A 23,180-nucleotide genomic window follows, 5' to 3' on the forward strand; every position below is an offset into this window, starting at 1 on the left:
AACATTGTGCGCACTGTGGTTTTAGTTGAATCACGGTACGTTAACAAAAGAGTTCAAGTCGACAATGACCTGGGTAGTTGTGGGTGTGTGGTGTGTCGGCTCGCTCAATCTATTTCACGGCACCGCTGGCTGCTGACTGCTAACGCAAGTCATTATCGTCGAGCACTCCATAATTTGTTGCACAAGTTGGTGCTCAAAGAACACACGACGTTGGAAGACATACAGCCGAAGCAGTCACTTTCGTAAAGGTAAGTTTTTGGGTTTTGATACTTGACTTTTGTTTTCATCGATTTGCTTTGAGAAGGATACTATACAAATATGTCCAGCTATATTTTCATTCGTTGAAAGATTAAAATGTCCCATTCAACTCAAGGGCGGATCCAGAACACAATTTTTGGGGGGGCCAAAAAAAATTTTGGTCCCCCAAAAAAGTGGGTCAAAAAATTACGGCGTGGGGTTCGGGGCCCGCTTAAGGGGCCCGCTTAAGGGCCCCGAAAAATTTTTGGATTCTAGATGCTCTGTGGTGCGATCTGAGGCAATTTCTGACCACTTTAACCAATGTTTTTTTTGAGGAAAAGATGGTGGTGTACTCATTGCCTGCCTTTATTGCGATGTCACATAAAAATAAAAAAAATTGGTTTCGTTTTTTGGGGGGGGGGGGCCATGGCCCCCTTTGGCCCCCCCCCCTGGATCCGCCCTTGATTCAACTCCGCTAATTCGCCTCGTTGAATGGACCATTCGATCGTTCAACTCATGAAAATATTCTCACCATTGCACTCATAAACATTCATTATTTGTTTAAGTAACATCCAAGTAGATCTTTGTCATTCGACTGGAGGATAAAATATGTAAGAACAAACAAAAAACACAAAATTGTATGTTATCCAGTGCTTTATTTGTTGCTGCTTGTTCAAGGCTAACATCGCAAAGGTTTAAAATTCAAATCATTGACAATAATGCAAATTAACACTGTATATGTTTTCAAAACAATGCAAACAAGTCAGGTGTGTTTAGTGTTTACAAACACAAATGCCCTTTAACCGTGACTGTTTCCTATAACATCGACACCACTCTTTTTGACATCAACTTACATGAACCTTGGTTATATGGAACGTTCATTGACGTCGTTATTGTTTTTTCTGTAGGTTTTATAATTATGAACTGATCCCCGGCTATGATCTCAGAATAAATACTAGAGGTTCACGATTGTTGAGTTACAAACGCAGAGTGGTCGGGCTGGCATATTTTCTTGTGTTTACAGTGACTTAATCATAATTGAACTGCACATTACCCCTCCCATTACCCTGCACCCATTACCCTGTGTTTTTCACAAAGAAAATCACACAACCTGCAGTTGAACTTGTTGCTTTATATTACCTCGACAAGACTTGTAGGCCTATCAGAAAGCGCACATCTGGTGCTGCATGGATGGCTACTCAAGCATACAACCAGTTGGGATTATTGGTAGACTTGCCGAAGCCTCTGTGGAGAAATGATTTATGATAGTGATTTGTTGTTGATCATTCACAAATTTTGCCAACAGAGGGCGCTCGCCTACTCACCGTTAAATTGCCAAAAGCTGGTGCCAAGTTCGCGCAAGGACTATAGTTGACCAATGGTTAACTAACGCTTGCCCGAACTCTGTCTAGTCAACGGTGGTTGACTACGCTAGTCGACTATTTGGAACCAGCCTACCAATAGCCGCGCGCATTCATAACGCTAGCAGAGAGCCAGGATCCAGAATGTTTGCGATGATATTTTGACCAGCGTTTGACTAGAGACGTTCGCACGTTGCTATCAGTGCGCAGGCGTAAGGTACGTCACAAATCAACCACTAGTCTACTAATGGTCCTTGCCCGAACTTGGCCTGGCCTGCCCAGGTGTGTGCACAATATTCTAAAAATAGAACGTGTATCCATGCAGCGGAGGGATATGTCTGCAAAGACTGGCATTTGGTGTCGTGTAAGATAATAATTATAGGGCCTCATTAATTATTGTTTGGTGCTTATATATAAAAGACTGAATCTTACATAATTCGGTAGTTCAGTATACTCTTTGAATATTACTAAGGTTCTTTAGAGTGATTCAAAAGCTGGTTATTCCAAGCGAAGGGAGAGGTAACCCAGACAGCGGTAAACAGGCTTCGTTGGGCAGTGCTCCGGAACTAGTGTCAAAAGGAGAAGGATAGAAATCTTATCCGAGTTGGTCACGGAGGAAGTCGAGAAAAATGGCCTCCGAATTGGGGGAAATGGAAATATAATTCCCCCGGATACCGCTGGAAATCATGATGAAAGATACCGTTAGCCTATGCTTAGCCTGGTGCAGCGACTGGCTACCTCCTTCCCTTCGACTCTGAGCAACCAATGGAGACGAATGAACAAATGAATGAATAAATGATCAGTGATTCTCCGGTGAAACTTAATCTCCGCTGTGTGTGTGTATGTTAACTCGCCCCCAACGAGACTCAAGCCCCACGGCGCTACTCCGCGCTCACTACACCTCTAACGTCGTTGAAGTTTATGCAACATGTGCTAATCATATCATAAAATGGCTTCTTTTTTTTTTCTCTCTCTTTTGCATGAGCTTAATAATAAATTCTGCACTAGCTGACTTTACGACAGAAAAGTTTGTGGCTACACGCTGTGGAAAAATTAATTCAGCATACAGATATGAGAGGAAAACTGGTGAGGCGCGATTTCAATCGGTTACGGAAAAATCATGTTTTCCTTTTACTTGAGGCAAATTTCTTAAGTTTGAATTCACCTAACGTGACCTTCCGGCAGCCCTGGAAGGAAAGGTCAACCGACTTTGACTTTAAAAAATTTGACCAAAAAAAATGTATATCAGTTATTGGTCTATCTGATTACAAGGTGTGAACATGATTGATCGCTTTGTTCAAGAGTTATAGGTGAAAGAAAATGGTAATTTTTTCAACGAAAGTCGCTTGTACTTTGATACCTGTACCTGATGACGTCATCATGACGTCAGGGTAATATCCACCACACGGGATGAGGGTCGGTCGATATATATTGAAAGTAACAAGTTCATATCATAAACCGTTTAGGAGAAAACCCTATAAGCATTGCACGGAAAGAAAAGAAAGAGAATCGCGTTTGTTGTTACAAACGCAGAGTCGAGTGGTCGGGTAGAAAACTATTTTATGCATCACTGTACAGTTAAGTCATGAATATTTTTGTGTAAGAGCAAAGGATCACGAAATTAAATCCTTTCCAGGACAACCAATTATTTTGTTTAAAAAATGCATCTTTAACAGTGTGATAAATTTCAGTAAACATTCTATGTACACATACAAGTTATTTATGGCTTGATAACGTCATTAGTCAAAATCGGGAAGTGAATACTGATTTATTTCGGTTTGAATGTTCATTGAGAATTACTTAAATAACGTATGAACATTTGCAAAATAAATATGTGTAAATGTTTATAACACTGAACTGCCGGTTTGATGACGTCACAGTATTTGGAAGCGAAAAGTGAACATTGTAATGGATATCGATATTTGGGCTGATATACGACATGGATCGAATGATATGAATTAAATTTAAAATATGGTCAATTTCTAATTCTCATAGAAGAAACTTCCGGTCTGATGAATTTGAATCCTTGCCAAGTTATTTGGGGTTAATCAAAGAATATCAAGGGGCGATTCAGTAAAATCAGAATTTGCCCTAAAATTGCTTGTAATTTGATACCTGATGACGTCATGATGATGTAACAAAATGTATAAAATCATCGTAACATGTTGCAAGTTCACACTAGGTTTCTGGATCATACCGTAAACCGTTTGGAAGAAATTTTGCTTTGTTTTGATTTCAGGCTTAAGTCTTCATTTTGAATTCACCTATTTTTGACTTTCCGGTAGACCCGGAAGTAAAGGTCAACCGAGTTCACGTACACGACAAAAATGTTTTTTCCAATTCATGGTCTATCTGAGTACAGAATATAAAAACTAATGATTATTTTGTTCAAGAGTTAAAGGTGAAAGTAATTGGTCACTTTCTTCCTCTAAGATTACTTGTAGTTTGACACCCGATGACGTCATCATGACCTCAGAGTAATATGCACCACTAGGGAAGAGGGTCAATATATATTGAAAGTAACAAGTTCATATCATAAACCGTTTAGGAGGAAACCCGCGGAGACGTATTGTCCAGATAAAGAAACAAAGAAAGACTAGAGGTTCGCGTTTGTTGTTACAAACGCAGAGTGGTCGGGTAGACAACCATTTCATTAGGCATTGTCCAATTAAGTTATGAATATGTTTATGTCAGAAAAAAAGGACCAAGAACTTTAACATTTCCAGTACCAATTATTTTGTACAAAAAGAATGCGTCTTTTAAGGTATGAAAAATTTCAGTAAACAGTTGGGTACACGTACAATTATTTCCGGTTTGATGGCGTCATCAGTCAAAACAGGGAAGGGAGGACTCTTGTTTATCATTAAGTAACAATAACGCATGGAAATATGGAAATTAAGTGTATGTAATAATAACAGCTAACTTCCAGTTTGATGACGTCACAGTATTTGGAGGCAAAAGGTCAATATTAAGTGTAACAGATGTCATTTTTTGGGGGGGGGGCTGTCATGAGACAGGGATCAAATGATGGATTTAACTTTAAAAATAAAATGATCATTGTTGAATTCTCCCTACAGTAACTTCCGGTCAGATGACGTCATGATTATGAAACCTTGCAAATTCATTTGTGGTTGCTCACGGGATATATAGGGGCAATTATATCATAAAAATTCGCTTTTACATTTTAAAAGATTAAACTGTTTTCCATGTGCCGCTGGAGGGCGCCCTTTCGTGGATGACGTCAAAATAATGTTTTTGTGATTGGCATTCCTCACTTAACACTTCCATAATGTATTTGTCTGTATGAAAATGCTTCCGTTTTAGAGTTAGATTCAGTTTCTATTGCACTTCCGGTAACACCGGAAGTAAAGGTCAAGCAGTTTTGTGCCCGGGAATAAGAAATGTTGCTCAAGGCACCGTCTACATCCTCACGAAAAAACGAACACGATACCCTATTTAGTTCAAGAGATATATGTCAAAGTATTTTGTCAAATCGTGCAATCAAATCGCTTGTAATTTGATACCTGATGACGTCATGATGACGTAACAACAGTTATAACATCTTCGTAACATGGTACAAGTTCACAGTAGGTTTTATGATCATACTGTAAACCGTTTGGAAGAAATTGTGCTTTGTTTCGATTTCAGGCTAATGTCTTCATTTTGAATTCACCTAAATTTGACCTTCCGGTAGACCCGGAAGTAAAGGTCAATCGAGTTCACCTACACGACAAAAAATGTTTATCAATTTATGGTTTATCTGATTACAAGGTTGGAGCATAATTGATCATTTTGTTGAAGAGTTATAGATGAAAGAAGATCGTCATTTTTTCAACGAAAATCGCTTGTAATTTGACACCCGATGACGACATAGTGACGTCAGTGTAATATGCACCACTCGGAATGAGGGTCAATATATGTTCAAAGTTACAAGTTCATATCATATACCGTTTAGGAGAAAACCCGCGGAAACGTGCTATGCAGAAAAAAAAGAAAGAAAGAAAGAAAGAAAGAAAGAAAGATTAATCGCAACAAATCCAAAGAGTGGTCGGGTTGTGCCCGACCACTCAATTAATCGTAACAACTCCAAAGAGTGGTCGGGTTGCGCCCTACCACTCAAATTGCAATAATGTAATTTTTTTTTTGCTTTTCTTTTGGGAAGTCATTACATGTGTGTGATGTAAAAGAGTGAGTGAATGTGAATAGATCCTGTACAAACAAACTGAATAAAAAAAAAAAACACAGCTGTACATAACTTGAAATAAAAGATCACAATTGTTTTAGCCACTGTGACCTTGACCTTTGACCTTTCGGCCCCGAATGCAGTAGGCTTCTTAGGATTACCAAGAGCAATCCACAAAGCGAATGTTAAGTTCATATGTAAAGTATTTCTCAAGTTATCGCGCTGACAAGATTTTTCCGAACACACACTCCCACCCGTAGGCCTACACACAAGTGTGTATTTTGCCTGCAATCGGGGACCCCCTGTTACAACTGATAATGTAGTAACCAACGGATAACGTATCACCAACCGATAATGTCACACAAATTGACCGACAATGTATCACTAACCGATAATGTAACAACATTTGACTGATAGTGTTGCACCATTTGTATCCGACTAGCGGGATGCCGCGCTTCGCGCGGCACCCGCTAGATGGGTAGAGTTGACTGTTTCGTAATAATTACTGTATACAATGAAATCTCGATAATTTAAACTCTAATAACTCCAAACAACTGTTAAGTCACATAAAGAATCATACCCTCTGCTGCACGCGAGGCGCGAGCCTATTTGGACTCGCCATCAGTCTCGCCTAATTTGTATTTGCGTTCAACGTGCGCGTACATAACGTTTCCTGCAGAGATTGTGCGAGGGTGCAGGACATATTGTCAATATAGGGGAAGGGGCTAGCTGGGGTGAAGGGTGCTAGTTGGAACGCCCAATTTCCGTAAAACCCGTCGACCATGTCACAAATATTTCCGGGGATGGGGAGAAACATTTCCAGGGATGGGGAGAAATGGTTTTTGTTATAGAGGGGAGATGGTGATATTGAAATCGCTGATATTGTGGAGGTTTATGTTTGTGCTGGGATTCATACCGTTTAAATGTTTTAAATTGCGCGCCGATTAGGAAGGTCTTGCTTTCAACAGTTGAATGAAATTAAGTATTCATTGCCGACCGATTGTCTCATGTGGTGTCTCATTATATAAAGCTCATAAATAATGTTGTGCAGGAATATTGTCCAGTCAATTTGAACATTGAATTTTCAAGGTGCCAAACCATTAAGGACGTATACACCAACTGTACAATTAGGTAATTTAGATGAAACGCGGTTTGATCTTGGCCTATACAACGTCGTATCCATCGTTCTCACTACAGAGGAGAGGAGGGGGCAGCCAGTGGGGGTGGGGGTTGGGTATTGTGTGGGCGTTGCCAGAATTTTTTTCTAGAGGGGGGCAAAACATATTTTGGCCCACAAAATGCCTGTTTTTCTCAACACATTCTCGATTTATCAGTTTTAGAGGGGGGCAGAGACATTTTGCTCCCCCCCCCAACCCATTAAATTTACAACACTATGATTTTTTTTTTGGCTTTTCCGGGGGGGGGGAGTCCCGCGACGCCCATGCCTATTTATGTTACACCTGTGAATGGTCACTTATATTTCCGGGGAAGTGGGCAACAATTTATATTTGTTATGTTGAAGGGGGTGTTTCTTATGTATTAAGTAGAAGTTAATGTCATTATAGCAGTTGGTGTTTTTATTTTGGTGATGGGGTTGTACAGCAAAGTATCGTAACACGTTTATTTGCAGAAGAGAGTAAAACTAAAAGAAAGGACATATTGGAGCACTTCATAATTATGTCAAGCACCACATGTAAAATGTATTTATTACAAAACTGTGAAAATGAAATCAGGTATACACACATTTTTTGTAATAATGTATTTGCATTCATTACTGTACAGGGTAGTACTTCGACAAAACTCAGGGGATATAATTGTAGTCAGTTTTAGGAGCAATTTTCGCAAGGGACGGCGGTCCAGACTTGTTTACCATAGGCACAAACATTCCATGAAAGACTTTCAAGCAAGACGGCCAAAGGTTATTGTGCAATTGCAGTTTTTTGTGTTAAAAGCTGTAATCATAAATAATGACAGTGGCATTGTAAGTTACAGGACAACATTTTTTTAATGAGTGTTGGTGAAAACTCATGAGAAACGGAGGGGTATGCGATCATGAATATTTTGTTGTGAAATTTTAAGAGTGATTATGTAATTTAGTAATCAAAGACATTGTTTTGTTATCAAATAAGTTTGCCAGGATCGACACAGTCTGCTTGGCCAGTAATTATCGGGTAATCATTCCATCATGATTCTTGGGTACAACTAAGCCAAGGATATAATTTTAAAAAAGGATGGACATCAAACAGCAGAAAAGAGTGATTTTTTTTGCACTATTTCATGACTTCTAAAATTAAAATTATGGCTAGAAGGAAAATGTGTTTTGAATGGGTAAAGAGAAAAAGCAGGAATCTTGCAGTTGAACTTGAAAGAATAGGTGTCTTCGTCTTGAGTTGAGATTATTGCTTTAGGAACTGGTTGAAGCATGCACTGGAGCATGCTTGGAGCATGGTTGGAGCTGGTCATGTGATGTGGGTGTCATCGGGAGTCCTGTGTAAAGGAGTTAGAAAGAAAAGAATAACGACTAAGGTGAAGAAAACTTGCAATACCCCATTTATGCGGAATGCACTACTGAAGTACTAACCAGACATGCCAAACAACGAAACATGTCTTATATGTTGTATTTTTGTGACCCCCCCCCCCCCCCCCCGCATATGATTTTATCTCAGCAGAACAGCAGAGACACTGAACAGTCATCAATGTATTAGTTTCCTCTTTATCCTGCTTGGGTTCATTTCTGTTGTCGAGTCATGTGATTTTCTGCCAGAGTGTATTCTCTTAGATCCACTATTCTAACTGTGTTGGTTTCAGGTTTTAGTCTTTGCCTGTATTTTGGGGTTTTTGGCCTGAGGTTTGAACTTGATCACGTCTTTAATTTTGATTTGAGGGTTTCTTTATTAAGTTGGTTATTGGTCTTTGATTTGCAGTAAATTAATTTTGTTTTGCCTATGAGTATGAAAGCCATTTCTGTAAAGGAAGTTTTTAGTATGATTTGCCGTGTTCTAAGATTACCACAAAGATTTAGTTTGCATCATTTTGTATGGAATGAATGTACATTTCATGGCCTATATACAAATGCAGCAGTTTTTTTTGTAGCTAGTACTGAGTAGTAGTAGTAGGCCTAGGCTTCCACGCTTAGGACTAAAACAAACTAAAGCAAAATCCAAAAATAAACTACCAACAAAGCCCAATTGTGAAATCAAAAGTTGACAAAGTTCTACAAACATGTTCGGGTACATGTTCCAAGTGAGGCCTGTAGTTGCGGAGGTCATGCAGCATGCAGTAAATTTGGCCACATTAAGCCTAGCCATGGAGCAAGGAAAACGAAGTAAACACACGGCCAAACTCGGGCCGAGGCCTCCCCCGTACAACCCTCCCCGTACTACCACCAGACTACGCCATCATTGGACACTTACAAACTCACACTTTTCACAAACAACAATGCTTCTCAATGCCAGTGGCGTTCGAAAGAATACCACTTTTCTCAAACAAAAATACATATCATAAATGAGACTTACCGTTCAAAGAGAAAACTGGAGCATGGAGGAACAGATACATCAACCATGTCAACAAAGCTGTGCTGTTGCATGCGCTGCATGCTCACAACGAACGTACATGTATACGTGGCACGTCAATTATCCGGCCGGCCCGTACGCTGCATGCTCATAAACGAACGTATACGACGTGGCACGTCAATTATCCGGCCCGTACGCAAGATGGCCGGCGCGGCCGGCTCAATGGGGAAAGGAATTATGGGAAAATGGGGTGGAAATAGCCGGGCCCCGTTCCGCATCCCCCGCAGCCAACGGGCGCGATGGGGACAGGAGACCGGTCGGAAAAATGGCAGCGCCCCCGAATCATTTTCGTGATTGTAGTATAGATAATCACATGCCGACGGATAACGTATTACAAAAAACTGTATCCGATAATGTACTATTACCACAGAACGGGCACTGCGTCAACCGATAATGTATCTAAAATCAACCGATAATGTATCCGCAGTTTATGGAAAGGTTGAAATGTTACATCATTTGAAGTCGAATGGGTGCCTTTATTATGATACGTACGTACGTTATAATAAAACTCGGGAAAAGTTAGCATTCTAAAGGGTGAAAATTAATGTTTTCGATTTTGGGAGGTTGGGAGTTGCTCAAATTAGAAGAGACTCTACTCCCAACAAGAAGGCTATAGACCCAAGGTGTTGTGCATATTTTCTGTGTTCCCGCAGATATTAACATGAAAAAAGGAAGAGTTTGAATTAAACGTGGACAATTTTCTCCATTTTGGCGAAGTTATAGCAATTAGGTAAGTTATAGAATTAAAAACAAATATGGTCCGTCCCCCAAAGTTTCATACTCCAATTTCCCGTTGTTGGAATCGTTTGAGCAACTAGTGTTACACTGCGAAAATATATAAATCCTTGGATGTAGGCTATTGAATCAGTGCTAGCCGATGGCCGATGGATGAGCGGGTATGCCAAACAACGGTGAAAATGATAGAGACAAATTCGGTAATAAGCTGTGCAATGCAGAAAACACTTTTTATTTCCAAGAAGTCAATCTATACCGAGTACCGATACATTACATAAAAGTATACATATATGACAACAACAGAACATACGGATCGAAAAAAAATTGATTTCGTCATCAGACCGGAAGTTACAATAAAACCCTCAAAAAGTGCTGAAAAATCAACCGCGATAGAAATAATCAAGATTTGGCTATATATAGCACAGTTAAAATAACTCTTGAACTTTCTGGTAATAACGTCACAATGACGTCATCAAGTATCGTATTACAAGCAATCAAAGATTTCTAGATTTAATCTTTGAAAATCAATATAAAATCAACTGCTACAGATTTGATTTTGTTTTTATGGCAATCGATACAATATTGCAGGGTCTTCATTTTTGGTATTAAGTGCAAAATCACGTGACCCCTCCTTCTCTATACTTTGACAGATTGATCTGACATGGTTGCCTGCTATTACCCAAAAATGCTGTCCAAAGAGTCATATTCCACTTTGTCTGGTCCACTATTATGCTTGCCAGGATTTTTTTCATTCATTTTTTTTCATACCGTTCCCCTGAAGGTTTTTCTTTTCATTTAAAAGTTTCATTGACGTTGCATGCATTTTGTACTCAACATTTACAAATAGCAAGGTTAATTGAAACCAGTCATGGTTTACGCCAATTCCAGTGTAGTTTCGTTTTAATAGAAAAAAACTCTCCTTGTTTTACCCTCTGCAAGTTTTTCCTCATAAAAACTCTGTAGTCCGATAAAATATTGCCTATAGCCCCAAACTTGCCATCTACCGATCATAAACATAAAGATACATTCAATTTTTCAATAGGGGCAAACTGTTCATACCTTTCCCCTGAATTTTTTCTTTTTATTTAAAAGTTTCATTGACGTTGCAAGCATTCTGTACTCAACATTTACAAATAGCAAGGTTAATTGAAACCAGAAATACGGGAATTTTTTGGGAAAAATATGTTTTGCCCCCTCTAGAAAAAAAACCTGGCGACGCCCATGACCAGCGGCCAAGCAATTTGCCCTTCCCGAGCATGCACATTTTAGACGGGCACTGCATAGTATAAATAACTCTATGTTTTAGAGTTGCTGCGCCGTTTTTTGGTTCCCATGATGCCTTGTGCGATCTTAAGTGAGGGAACGCGTACGCGCCCATGGAGACGAGGCTGGAACGCGCACGCAGCCTATGGAGTCGAGGCTGCATCCATCTTATAAAACCTATTTAGACACGACATTTTAAAATACTGCGCGTATATGGTAATAATTGACGGCAATCATTATTTATATCAAATTATTACACGAACGTGTACGTCTGCGCATGATTCAAAGCCACAGGACGTTCGCGCATTGCGTACCATATCGTTACAAGCCACGTAACGCATCTCATAAACAAAATTCACAACGTATAAAGCATATAAAATGTCGTGTCTAGATGTTGTTAGATGTGCATCCACGGAGCTCTCAATAGTAAGAAAAAAACGCGCCCTCTGTTCTTGGCTCACAGAGCCCATAACTGTTTCTTTTTGTTTCAAAAATATTAAACCTCATGCGTATTGGATGGGTCATCCATTTGGACCTTTATCAAGGTACGCCATCTTAAAAATCAAAGCGCGGCAAACAAAATAAGTCAAACATGGAGGCGTAAATATTGTGTGCAGTCAACGACGCGAGTGACTCACTCAGTATTACCTTAAAGCTACAGTCCATCATTTGTAATTTGTGCATTATGTTCGTTTGAAGCAACAAAAGAGTTCAAAATCTAATGAAGGATACTGAGCAACTAACCTGATGAAGTTTCAGCTAAGTTTCAGCTGTACATTCCGAGAAAAACAGCATTCTAAGATCTCAATTTCAAATCAAAAGTTACTGAATCATGTTTTGAATCATGTTTTGAATTGCAGCTATACGCGACGTCGCGCACTGATCCGACGAATTATAACAACCGCGCGCGCGTGTGCGTCGTTCCAATACTTGTGCGCGCTGCGCTGAATAACAAAACGAACTACTAATTTAAATTTTCCTACGGTGCTTCTTAAGAATCACCGTTGGAAATGCCTTCTTGCGTTGATTACTTCAAAATGACAGCTTCCCGGAAAGAATAATTTCACAGGGAGTTTAGTTCCCTTACTATCTTGCAACCAAGTTTGTTTTTCAACAATAATTACGCCAGTTACTTTTCGGATGGCTGCAAATGATGGACTCTCGCCACGTTACTTCCAAAGCACAAGGATTTTGCTTTTAAACGCTAAGGCTAGGCTCAGGTTTCAACCTGCTGATCTCGTCGGTGGTATAAAAAATGTTTCTTTTATAACGAATTCGACAACGAATTCAAATAACAAAGCAGGACTAATTGTGAAAATAATGGAATTAATGATTCTTTAATACTTTGATCTTAACACATTATGGTTGATCATTTCTATCCTAGAAACCCAACTTGACTCTCATCTAGCAAGGATTATAGCCCAACGGCGCATGCACAACATGTCATCAGGTATGAATCAATAACAATTATTACTTCAATTGACTTTCCTGAAAGTGGCTTCACGTGTGTTTAATTCATGTTGAACTTAATCTGTTCGTTGCCTCCGCGTACAGTGTGTATGAAAGAAAAAGGAAAACTAAGTTGAATACATTCTCAGGCCTAATACGTGACAATATTGATGAACACACGAGAGAGAAATGCTTATAACAGTGTCGTTGGTCTTTAAATGAGTGTCAAATTGTCAAATATCAAAAAGGAAAACAAAAAATTGATCGTAATATCCAGCTTAATGCAGGCGCGGATCCTTGGGGGGGGGGGGGGCCAACCCCCGTAGTTCTGTCAAAAATGAGTTTTTTTCATAGAAATTCATCAAAAAAATGCGAAACCCACCCCCTCCCCCTGCACTGTCACCTAAAAAAACTGCTGGTAATGTCCGCATGTGCACAAAATACGGGCAGAGCCAGCACACTATTCTATAATATAGAGCTAATTGTCGTCGGATTTGCACAGCGCCCCCATTGAAAGTTTGGTATGGTACCCCAATTGATTTTCGGAGGGCAAGTGTCCGGAGATACTTGTCTACATTTCATAATTTGTTGCTGATGACCCCCCCCCCCCCCCCAAAAAAAAAAAATCCTGGATTCGCCCCTGTAATGATATGAAGAGGCATTGAACCCACGCAGAGAAATGCGTGTATACATGTCGCGGGTCATAAAATGGATGGGAGATTGTCAACCGTACGGAAAGAAAAATCTCTGACGAAACAACTGCAACATGAATGTTGACGAGAGAATGCAAAGCTGAACCACCAATTCCTATGATCACCGGTAACATGAGACACATGTGGCCAAACTACCACAAAAAAAACCCTCAGTTGAGAAAATTTAGTTTAGTAATAAAGTCTTACAACACAAACTCCGGTTCCTTTCGTATACAGAGGCGTTCTTCTCCACCCCTGCCGGCGTTAAAGACTACTGTACCGCCACGAACTACCAGGAATGGAGCGATTTTATCAACCAAACGATGAACGAAGTGATTCAGGTGGAAGAAACGATTGTTGGAGTGGGGAAAAGCCAGTTCTACAATCCACAGATCAAGCCAGCTGGAGAGGACAGGGTCACTCAAAAAGGTGTGCATTAACTTGTCAATTAAGATCTGTACATCAATTAAGAACAAATGCTATACAAATGGTTCTGAAACGATCACAATTTTGGAGGATTTAGGGGTTTCAGTGTATGCCATTGCCTTCGAAGGTATGAGCTTTCATCGCTTTTCTTAAATATAAAAAAGCAACCACTTAAAGAAACACACTAGAGAACTAACAACACAGAACCGCAGTAGCACTTTCTGCTGGCGAACATAAATAACTTTTTTTAACTTTGAACATTCTTTGCCCCCTCAAAGCTATCCTCCATTGTTTTTTCCAGCTTTTTTTGAAAAGGTTTGAACGTCAGTATTCCACTTCATGTAAACTTCAGTCATATTCTGACGTTTGGAAGTCTTTTTTTGTTCAAGTCTGCTCAAGTATCTTCGGGTTCAATAATTATACTGTAGCATAACCAATGCATGTATTAGCCACCTACAACACGCGCCCCGTTTGTTTCGATTTTTCAATAAGCTCACCATAATGTTGTTTTTGTTGTTGCTTAGTTTTGCTTTTTTTATGGTGCGCTCAAAATGTCAATGCATAATGAAATTATTTTAATTTTAATCAGGGTAGACACTGAAAGAAGCACGGGAAGTCCACACAAAAAAATCAAAGTAATTTTTAAATTTAATTTGCTCTGCTTATATCTTCAAAACGTTCTACTAATGGTGCATTGGCAAGGCCATGTTAAGTCGTCGCACACCCAGTGTCCCTTCATACTTACTTTAAAAGGACGGGGGAAATACTAAAACCCAACTCATGAGTTGTTGCGTGTGTCTTTTCTTTTCTTTTCTTTCTTTTTTTCGCTGTTTGAAATTAAGTCCTTACATGTGCCTTGTTTTTTTGGGGTTTTTTTTTTTGGGGGGGGGGGGGACAACAGTAACATGGAATGGTTTCCCTCGCCGTCTGCAGCAAGATTTTCCAGAATCGTACCTAGAAGTTGCAGACAAGCAAGACGGATGGCCTCACAACGGCGAAGAGTTCAAGAAAGCCAGAAACCAAGACGAATACCTGGAGTGGTACGTACGGCACATCTCCCTAAATACATACAAGTCTTTATAGCTCTTATAATTCAACACATTTCGACCTATTTCGGTCGTGCCCGAGGTCAGCACTTCCGTGTGAGCAGGCCCATACAAATAATGTATTGATCACAACTGCATGCCTTCACAAAACTCCCTATCATATTGACCCGGAATCCGGGTTGTATTTGGCATAACCCTTTTCCGGGTCAAGAGTTTACATATACACCGTCCCTTGGATTTCGTGGTTGCCGGCATCGGATCTGACCACCCTCAAACGAGACCTTCGGCGAAGCTGAATAATAGTTACAACAGTGAATGATTAATATGTCCACCATTACTCATACTATCATGAAAGTTATTTCTTTGGGTACCGGGTTCCGCACTGCAAAAGCTCAAAGTCATATACTAGCTTTTCAACTTTGGATTATTTCACGGTTAAGACCAATTTGAAGTCTTGAGGGATGTAACATGCACTTATGTTTGCATAACGCTCGACGCAAGCCCGCGGGAACGGGGGGGGGGGGGTGCCTTGTTGTGGGTGCTGCAGCACCCCCAACTTTTTGGATGGGGGTGCTGGAATGTGCTTCAGCACCTCCTACTCCCAGGCAAAAATGCGTTCCAGCCAGCAATGTTCTACTACATCCAAATGATCCGAAATTTTCCGGGGCCCCACGCCGTATAAGGGTTCGGAAAATAAAACAAACATACACGAAGGAATTTACTAAATGCAAGAAAGCAGCCTTGCAACAATAATTTTTACCTGATATGTCATGCATAATGATACAATTCTTTTCCATAATATTAAATGGAACAAAAAACAGAGATAAACATACAGGGTTCCCGACTTTTCAGTACAGTAAAAACGTTATAAGAGCAATAGTATATTCTTAACAAAATAATGAAATAAATTGTCTTCATCATCGTAAAAAAACGTTTGCCAAAAAAAGTCAAATGAAAGTGGCCAGGAATCGCCTCAGATTGCACAACAGATCATCCATATTCCAAAACGTTTAGGGGCCATTTAAGCCACGCCGTAAGGGCTTTGCGCTCAGCGTTGGCATTTATTTTGCCAGCACCCCCTGGCAAAAGTTTGTTCCAGCGGGCTTGGCTCGACGCCTATTTTTATGCTTTTGGCTTCCATGTTTTCTTTTACAACAAACTGTCAATGATTCAGGTACGTCTACAAGAACGATCGGGGCCAAATTACCCGCGTGGATTTCACCTGCGAAGGCCCCGAGTACTGGGATTGTCTGTTCCAATGGGAACCAGAGACTTGCCTTGCTCTCTACAAGAACTATATCTCCCCTGATGTCAAGCTCCAGGACCTCTACACTGAGGATCAAGGTAGCATACCAATCCATCATTTTAAGATAAAATTTCCGTCGGGGCACCACCCGAGTAAGCTTTAACACCGAGAATGCAGTATTTACAAAACATGTCTGCAAAGGGCAAAACCCGATATAAAACATACCAATCTAGTTTACCATATTCGCTAGTTCCCAAGCTATCCACGGGCACTGAAGGCCGCAAATCCCTGATACAAAAAAACTTGTAAAGGAAACGCAGGAATCAGGGTTTATAAGTTCCCTGACCCGACGGACCCAGTATTAACTTGACAAGTTAATACTGGTTCAGTTTTAGAGACAGTTACTCCTGCCACGCGAAGCTGTTCGTGTGTATATTTTCATTTTTAAAACAACAGCGCAGGGTTCTTGGACTCGGATTTGCACGGTACCCACCCCCTCCCACAGTGCTTTTCCAAACAAAGTCTTGTGTCACGCCTATGCATTAGCAAATAGACAATGAATAGTGCACTAATACAAACTATTTTTCTATGTATGCATGTCTTGTATAGGTAAGAAGATATACGACACTTACAACAAGTGGAATACCACCGATGGGTGTATGCACCTCAACTGCCCGCCCAACTCTCTCGGCGCGGAAGTCAGACTGGCTGGAGATGCGTCTATCGTAAGTGAAGACAAAGGCCACATTCGGTATTAATCAGTAGGGTAACTAATGGAGAGGAGGTATCGAAAAATCGGACACATTTTTCTGTATGACTAGTACAAATAATGTCCAAAATTCCATTTACACAGGGAAAAAAGTATACAAGTGACCTGCAGCCAACAAATTATTTGGTTCTTGCATCGTGATTATGATTCCCTCAGATTCGCAAGAAAAATGGCAGCATTATTACAGACTCGCAAGAACTGATCAACTGCTCCCAGTATGGTCGGGCCGACCGGAACAGCGATCCTCACATCGGCTCAGCCTGCAACTCGCTGTGTCGCCTCGGCAAAAGGATCAGCATTGCCAACCCCGTCTGCCTGTTCATTGCCGATGTGAAGACTGCTGGTTGGACCACCCCAAACGGGGATGATGCCTCCAAGTACATGAAACTCCTCCGCGGGACCGCAGGTAAAAACCTACACGTATTATAAGCTAGTAATTTTGTTCACGTATTCAACTCCTTTTGCCTATAAATCGCTAGTTTCAAGGTGAACTATATCGCTCCTTGTATGCTTGCTTGCTTGCTTAAGTCGGCGATATCTGCCGGATAATGGCTCTCCACTGTTCCCTGTCCCCCATAGCAGCCAGTAGTTCTTCTTTAAGGAAGCCTGTACCGTGACAAACATATAGGTGATATTTGGTCTTCCCTTCACGTAATGGGAGGAAGTCCAGAGCACCAGGCTGCTTACAGCAAGCTGAGGATGCCTGTGACAGTACCCCACAAATCTCTTTGCCCTGATCTTCTTGTGCAACTCTCTATAACCATGGAGGTTCTTATTTCTCCATGCTATAACCATTCCCATTTTTGTTTTGAAAACAGAGGAAGGCCTGCGGTACAGTTTAGAGGTGCCTGCTTCTGAAGGCTTCACTGTAGGTGACATCGAGATAGCCGGTGTGCCCATCCAATATGGCGGATCGGTGGCCTTCCTGATGGATGTGGGTCTGACAGCTGAGGCCTGTACTGACACCAATGGAGTCCAACCAGCCCATCCATGCGTTGGCACCTCACCGAAGGGTCTTGCTTTGAACCTTCTTGCCCTCAATACCTTGCACCCTCTGCTAAAGGTCAAGAATCACTATTTTGCCCGTGGCTACACAGCTATGTAAAACCCCTGAGTAGACCAAGGGACCAATTCCAAGGATCTGCGCTTAGCAAAATAATGTGTTTAGCAACATAGCACATTTTTTGTGCTAATACCAGCTGCATGAATTGGTCCACAGGTCATTCGATCATTAATATATAGGTCCACATGACTAGTTTGATACCGTGGTTTCACAGCTCTATCTAATCGTCTGTGGCCCGCTTTTAGAACTCCATCAAAGTAGCTCTTATTTCCCATTACCTGTAGCTTATCTTTTCTTTCGCCTATACATCGTGATTATCCCCTACACTCGTTTGCTGTTTTCCCCTTTAATTTGTTCGTGTCACTGCTCCTCGTTTGGCTGACTCACTTCGTTATGCTACATGGTGTGTCCAAAAGAAAGTGTGTGTCCAAATCTTTAAAAGAATACAATACAATTAAATTACATTGGAAGAATGTACATGTTATTGACTAGTTATGTTACCGTACGTAATTTGCGTGCTACTCACAAGCTATTTCTATTTTACTAGAAATGACACAAAATTCAGCTGTCCACGTACCACTGATCATTTTAATACCTATACGCATCAGTGAATACACTATTATTCAATGAACCATGGAGCTGTTTTTTCTGCCTAGAATTAACGAAAACTTGCAAAGGAAAACAAAGTCCCCATCATTGTTTGAGAAAAACACAAGACTTGAGACTTTTGGATTATTAACCGTACTTGTTGTTTTAGTATTGTTATGCTTAGTTCCTCCTTTATTTAGTACTCTTTATCAATTATTCATAAATACCTAAGACAGTTTACGCATTCCTATTGGTCGAGAGCCCGTCACGTGGCCGGTCTTAAACGGATGATAAAGACATGGCTAGCTGGTCTTAAACACTTTTCCAGTGTCACAATAAAATGTGGACTCCTAAAAATCCAGTGCCTCTTATCGTTTCATTGGTTGAACGTTCACAATCCTCACGTAGGCATGCGCAACACTACCAGGGAGTCAGAATTTTAAAGTTCTAAATTCAAAACGCAACGCGCCAGGTGCGTTCTGCGCGACATCGCGCAGAACATGATACGCGCGCGTCAATCTCCATAAAAGGGTTGTTTACATCTTACTCGCCAGCTGAACACTCCATTATTTTGCAAGAGGGATGTTTCAAAAAGCATAAAGTGAATTTGTTGAACAAAATCGGGATGTTTTGAACGAATTATATGATTTTTTCTTACCGAAAAGGTATATATGAATGGGAATAAATATGTGCTCCGTCGGTATTTATCACTCTGTTTAAGACGACTTAGAGTCTGGGTGCTGATAATTACCCTCGCCTCCGGCTCGGGTAATTATCAGCACCCAGACTCTAAGTGGTCTTAAACAGAGTGATAAAAACCTCCGAAGCACACATTTATTCCCTTATTACTATGTCATTTCATGTTCTTCATTAAGTTACTCGTTTCATGTCATTTACTCATCGACATATTTTATGTGCTGTCATTGTCAGTAATGTGGAAATAAATGTATCTGTATGAGTAGCTACCGAAAATATATATTAATCTTGTCGGGTAAATGGCTTGCTTCGTCGTCTTTTTTGTATACGTATAGAGTTAGGTTATTCCTTCATCTGCACGCAGATAATGAATGTGGGGACTCATAATCGCGAGAGCATTGTGGTATTACATAACTGAGAGTTTATCTTTGTACTGTAGTTAACTACTGCTGTTCTTAAACTTAATAATGATAATGATAGATTTGCCTTAGATTGTAAGTGAATTCTATAGTTATGGAATCGCATCATACGCAGTTTGTTTAAAGATAATATACAACATTTACTTTCGCTGTAATTTTGAGAAATGAATAGATTTGAGGGTAAGTACTTTATAAAATGTATTATTACACTGACCTGTTTAACATTTTTGTTCATTGATGCTGGAAAAATCAACAAAAACATGTTGTTCTTGTAGTCTGGCTCTCTGATCCTATACGAAACAGAACTTTTGGGGTTTTGTTAAGTCAGGGATCTAGACTAGCTGGCTTGCACCCATTCACAGATGTTTAACTAATTGTAAACGGGATATGGACTAGCTCAATTTGGTAAGATTTTTTCCAACGATACGGTCGGCCGAACATCGTTTGAAATTAATACAAAATCTCGCTAAGGCTTGCAAATGACAGCACACCAGGTGCCATAATTTCACGGGAAGCTTGAGACTATCAAGTAGTTACGTCATGTAAGGTTATTTTATAATAATTGGATGGTTTATATCTACTTTTAATTTTCTGCTTCTATATATGTTTTGTCTTATATCAAACATAGTATATCCATTGTTAAATTCATTCTGTTAATCTTGGTGGAGTTGGTTCACGTCGCTTGTCGTGATATCTAGATACAAAAAAATCTTTGGTAATTGGAGAAAAAAAAAATGTTTATTACATTTTGGGTAATGGGAGCTTAGAACAAACCTTGATCATATTAGAGCAATTAATGTGTATGTAGATGAATTATGGTCAATAAAAGTGACACATGACTGGTATAATTATATTCAGTATTTGTTGACTTAGAATTCTTGTTCATGTCACTAAGTTTGCTTTTTATATTTTGAGTAGTACACGTGTAGCATGCTCTTATAAAACACTCGCATGGACGGGTCCACAATAAGTTGGGATTAGGGGATGACTTTGTGAATGAAGTAGGCCAATATGTAGACTTGACTCAAGTCGGAATTGCCTTAATTTGGTATCTAAAAAAAAATTAACTAAAAAAACCCACTGAATTTACATCGTACGGAAGCGTAGAAGGGCCAAAAGAAATTATGAAAAATTTAGTTCCTAACTCGTCGCGGCGAATTACTATCTCGCCGCGGCGAAATACTATCTCGCCGCGGCGACCTACTATCTCGCCGCGGCGAGTTACTATTTCGCCACGGCGAATTACTATCTCGCCGCGGCGAGCTATATATCTAGCCGCGGCGAATTACTATCTTGCATCGGTGAGCGTGGGCGCGACGAATAGCCTTACTCTGTGGATCCTATGGAACGCCAAAGAGGCACTCAGTGTGATCATCAAATCGGTGATGCACTTTCTCGATAGGTAGTGGAGTGCTGATGGATTTTCGCGATCTGTGATCAACTTCTGGCAAAACTAACATCCTAATCGCCCATACAGTGCTGGGTTCTAATTTGATGGCACGTCCGGTAAATAAAACAATTTATGCGACAGTAAAGATGTCCTTTCCCTTTTGTTAAAGGGAATATACAACATTTGCAATCATCGAAAAATAAAACTTTTTACGAAATACCTTACTCCGATGTTGGTTAATGACAGTCTGAAACATCCTATAAAATTCTCCTCTATAAAAGGCCTCTGGTGTGAAGTCATTTTCAAAAAAATGGGATTTTTGTAAACATTTCCAGCGGTGGTCGGCCGACCACCGTTGGAATAACCTAACTATTTTTCAACTACTGCTCCAAATTTACCATTTATTTTCAGTCCAAATTTTGTCTGCTATTGGTTACATGTTCATGAACGCAGTGGCCGCGCCGCGAGGCAAATGAATTGCAGTCAGGCTAGGCAAGATGGCGTCGGTCGGTCACCCCCAACTGTACTTCCTTTGCCGGTGAGGGGGTGCTGTGAACGGAGCGGATAGAATAAAAAGACTAGATCGGCAGTGCCATAGACTTTTTATTCTATATCTATGGGCAGTGCGTACAGACGCGCGTTCTGCCATGGGCAGCGCCATTTTGTAGCGCGTGGGGCAAAACCTGCGTTACGCACACCTTTTTTTCCGTAGGTTTGTATGGAAAGGAATATTTTTATGTCCGTAAAAGTTATATTTTTGACCTGTAGTACTTATTTCCTCAGCAAGTTTGGTCCATTTTATTCCTTGTATTCATTTTCCGATTTAAATGCTGGTGCGCGTTTCTAAAAAACATACCCTGCATCCAATTGTGCTATTTGCTTCAGAATTATAACAGAGTACATGAATATAATAGCCCCCTAGCCTCCATCAAATTACAGAATGATGATCATTTTGAACTTCTTTTTCCATAGTTGTTGCGTTGTCCTTAAATTTAACCCTAAAGGGGCCGGAGGGGCGGAATCCGCCCCCCCCCCGACTTTTTCCGCGATAGCCTTTAAAAAAATGTTTTCGCGACCCGAGCTTTTATGACTTTTTAGCCTCGAGCCGTGCACATCTTTTGACACCAAAAACATAAAAATCGGACCGGGGGTTGTGGCGCAGCGAACATTTTTCGCATTATACGTCGTGTACACAGACCAGAATTGCCATTCATACATATGAATAATTGATTAGCCATAATTCCAAAACCCTTTGACTTTTGGTCATGAAATTTCTTGGGTATGTTCATGAAGAGTTGCTCTATGCATGTACCGAGTTTCAAAATTTTTCGTCACTCGATGGCCGAGATCTTAGGGGGGCCGCCATCCAAACAGGATAATAATATAGTGTAACACAAACCTCTAAAATCCTCCATTAACACATTTCACAATTTTAATTTTAAACAATTTAACGGTAATTCAAAGCAGTTTTTACATTCCTTTTTATTGATTTAACAATGTTTTATATATATAGTTTTATCAGATAAGCACGATATTTTATTGGATATTTTTAGCAACGCGCACAACCATTTTCAGACGAAAAAAATTAATTTGAGGGAAAAATGGAGCAAACTTCGAGGTGACTATCCAGCTTGATAATGCATTTTGAGTTTTGTCGGAGACATAATTACTACTGGTCAAAAATGTTACTTTAATGGGCATAAAAATACACATTTGTGCACAAACCTACGGGAATTTAGATGAGCGTAACGCACGTTTTGCCCCACGCACCACTGCGCATAGGGCGTCCATGGCGGAACGGGAAAATTTGTGCACAGTCTATTGCGCGTATGCACGTGCTGCCGATCTAGACTTATTATTCTATATCTATGTAAAGAACGCATAGATATCCGCTCCGTTCACAAGTACCCCCTCACCCAACCTCGTCCCCAGGGTGTCGAGCAGTACGCGCCCACCACTACCTGCTCTCTCACCCTGGTATTGGATCATTTGCATGTGCAAGATTTTTGCACACGTATGCAAATGAGGAACAGTCTGGTGCCTAG

At 40.4% G+C, this 23,180-nt stretch overlaps 1 protein-coding gene across 1 annotated transcript; it reads left to right on the forward strand.

Annotated features, from left to right (window-relative positions):
• Positions 1–47: 47 nt before the first annotated feature.
• LOC119742563 lies at positions 48–18,849 on the forward strand. Its single transcript, XM_038218642.1, has 8 exons — positions 48–248; positions 12,736–12,801; positions 13,730–13,921; positions 14,820–14,958; positions 16,139–16,308; positions 16,820–16,935; positions 17,136–17,385; positions 17,798–18,849. The coding sequence occupies exons 2-8, from the start codon at positions 12,783–12,785 to the stop codon at positions 18,082–18,084; spliced, it is 1,173 nt and encodes a 390-aa protein (XP_038074570.1). The 5' UTR covers positions 48–248; positions 12,736–12,782; the 3' UTR covers positions 18,085–18,849.
• Positions 18,850–23,180: the final 4,331 nt, after the last annotated feature.

Source organism: Patiria miniata, unplaced genomic scaffold (assembly GCF_015706575.1).
Source record: "Patiria miniata isolate m_02_andy unplaced genomic scaffold, ASM1570657v1 HiC_scaffold_6, whole genome shotgun sequence".
Classification (NCBI taxonomy): Eukaryota; Metazoa; Echinodermata; class Asteroidea; order Valvatida; family Asterinidae; genus Patiria; species Patiria miniata.

What these genes read in the sequence shown, in the direction of transcription:
- LOC119742563 (XM_038218642.1), top strand. An exon ending in CAAGACGAATACCTGGAGTG is followed by an intron (nt 14,959 to 16,138) that starts GTACGTACGGCA and finishes TCAATGATTCAG; the next exon opens with GTACGTCTACAAGAACGATC. An exon ending in ACTCCTCCGCGGGACCGCAG is followed by an intron (nt 17,386 to 17,797) that starts GTAAAAACCTAC and finishes TTTTGAAAACAG; the next exon opens with AGGAAGGCCTGCGGTACAGT.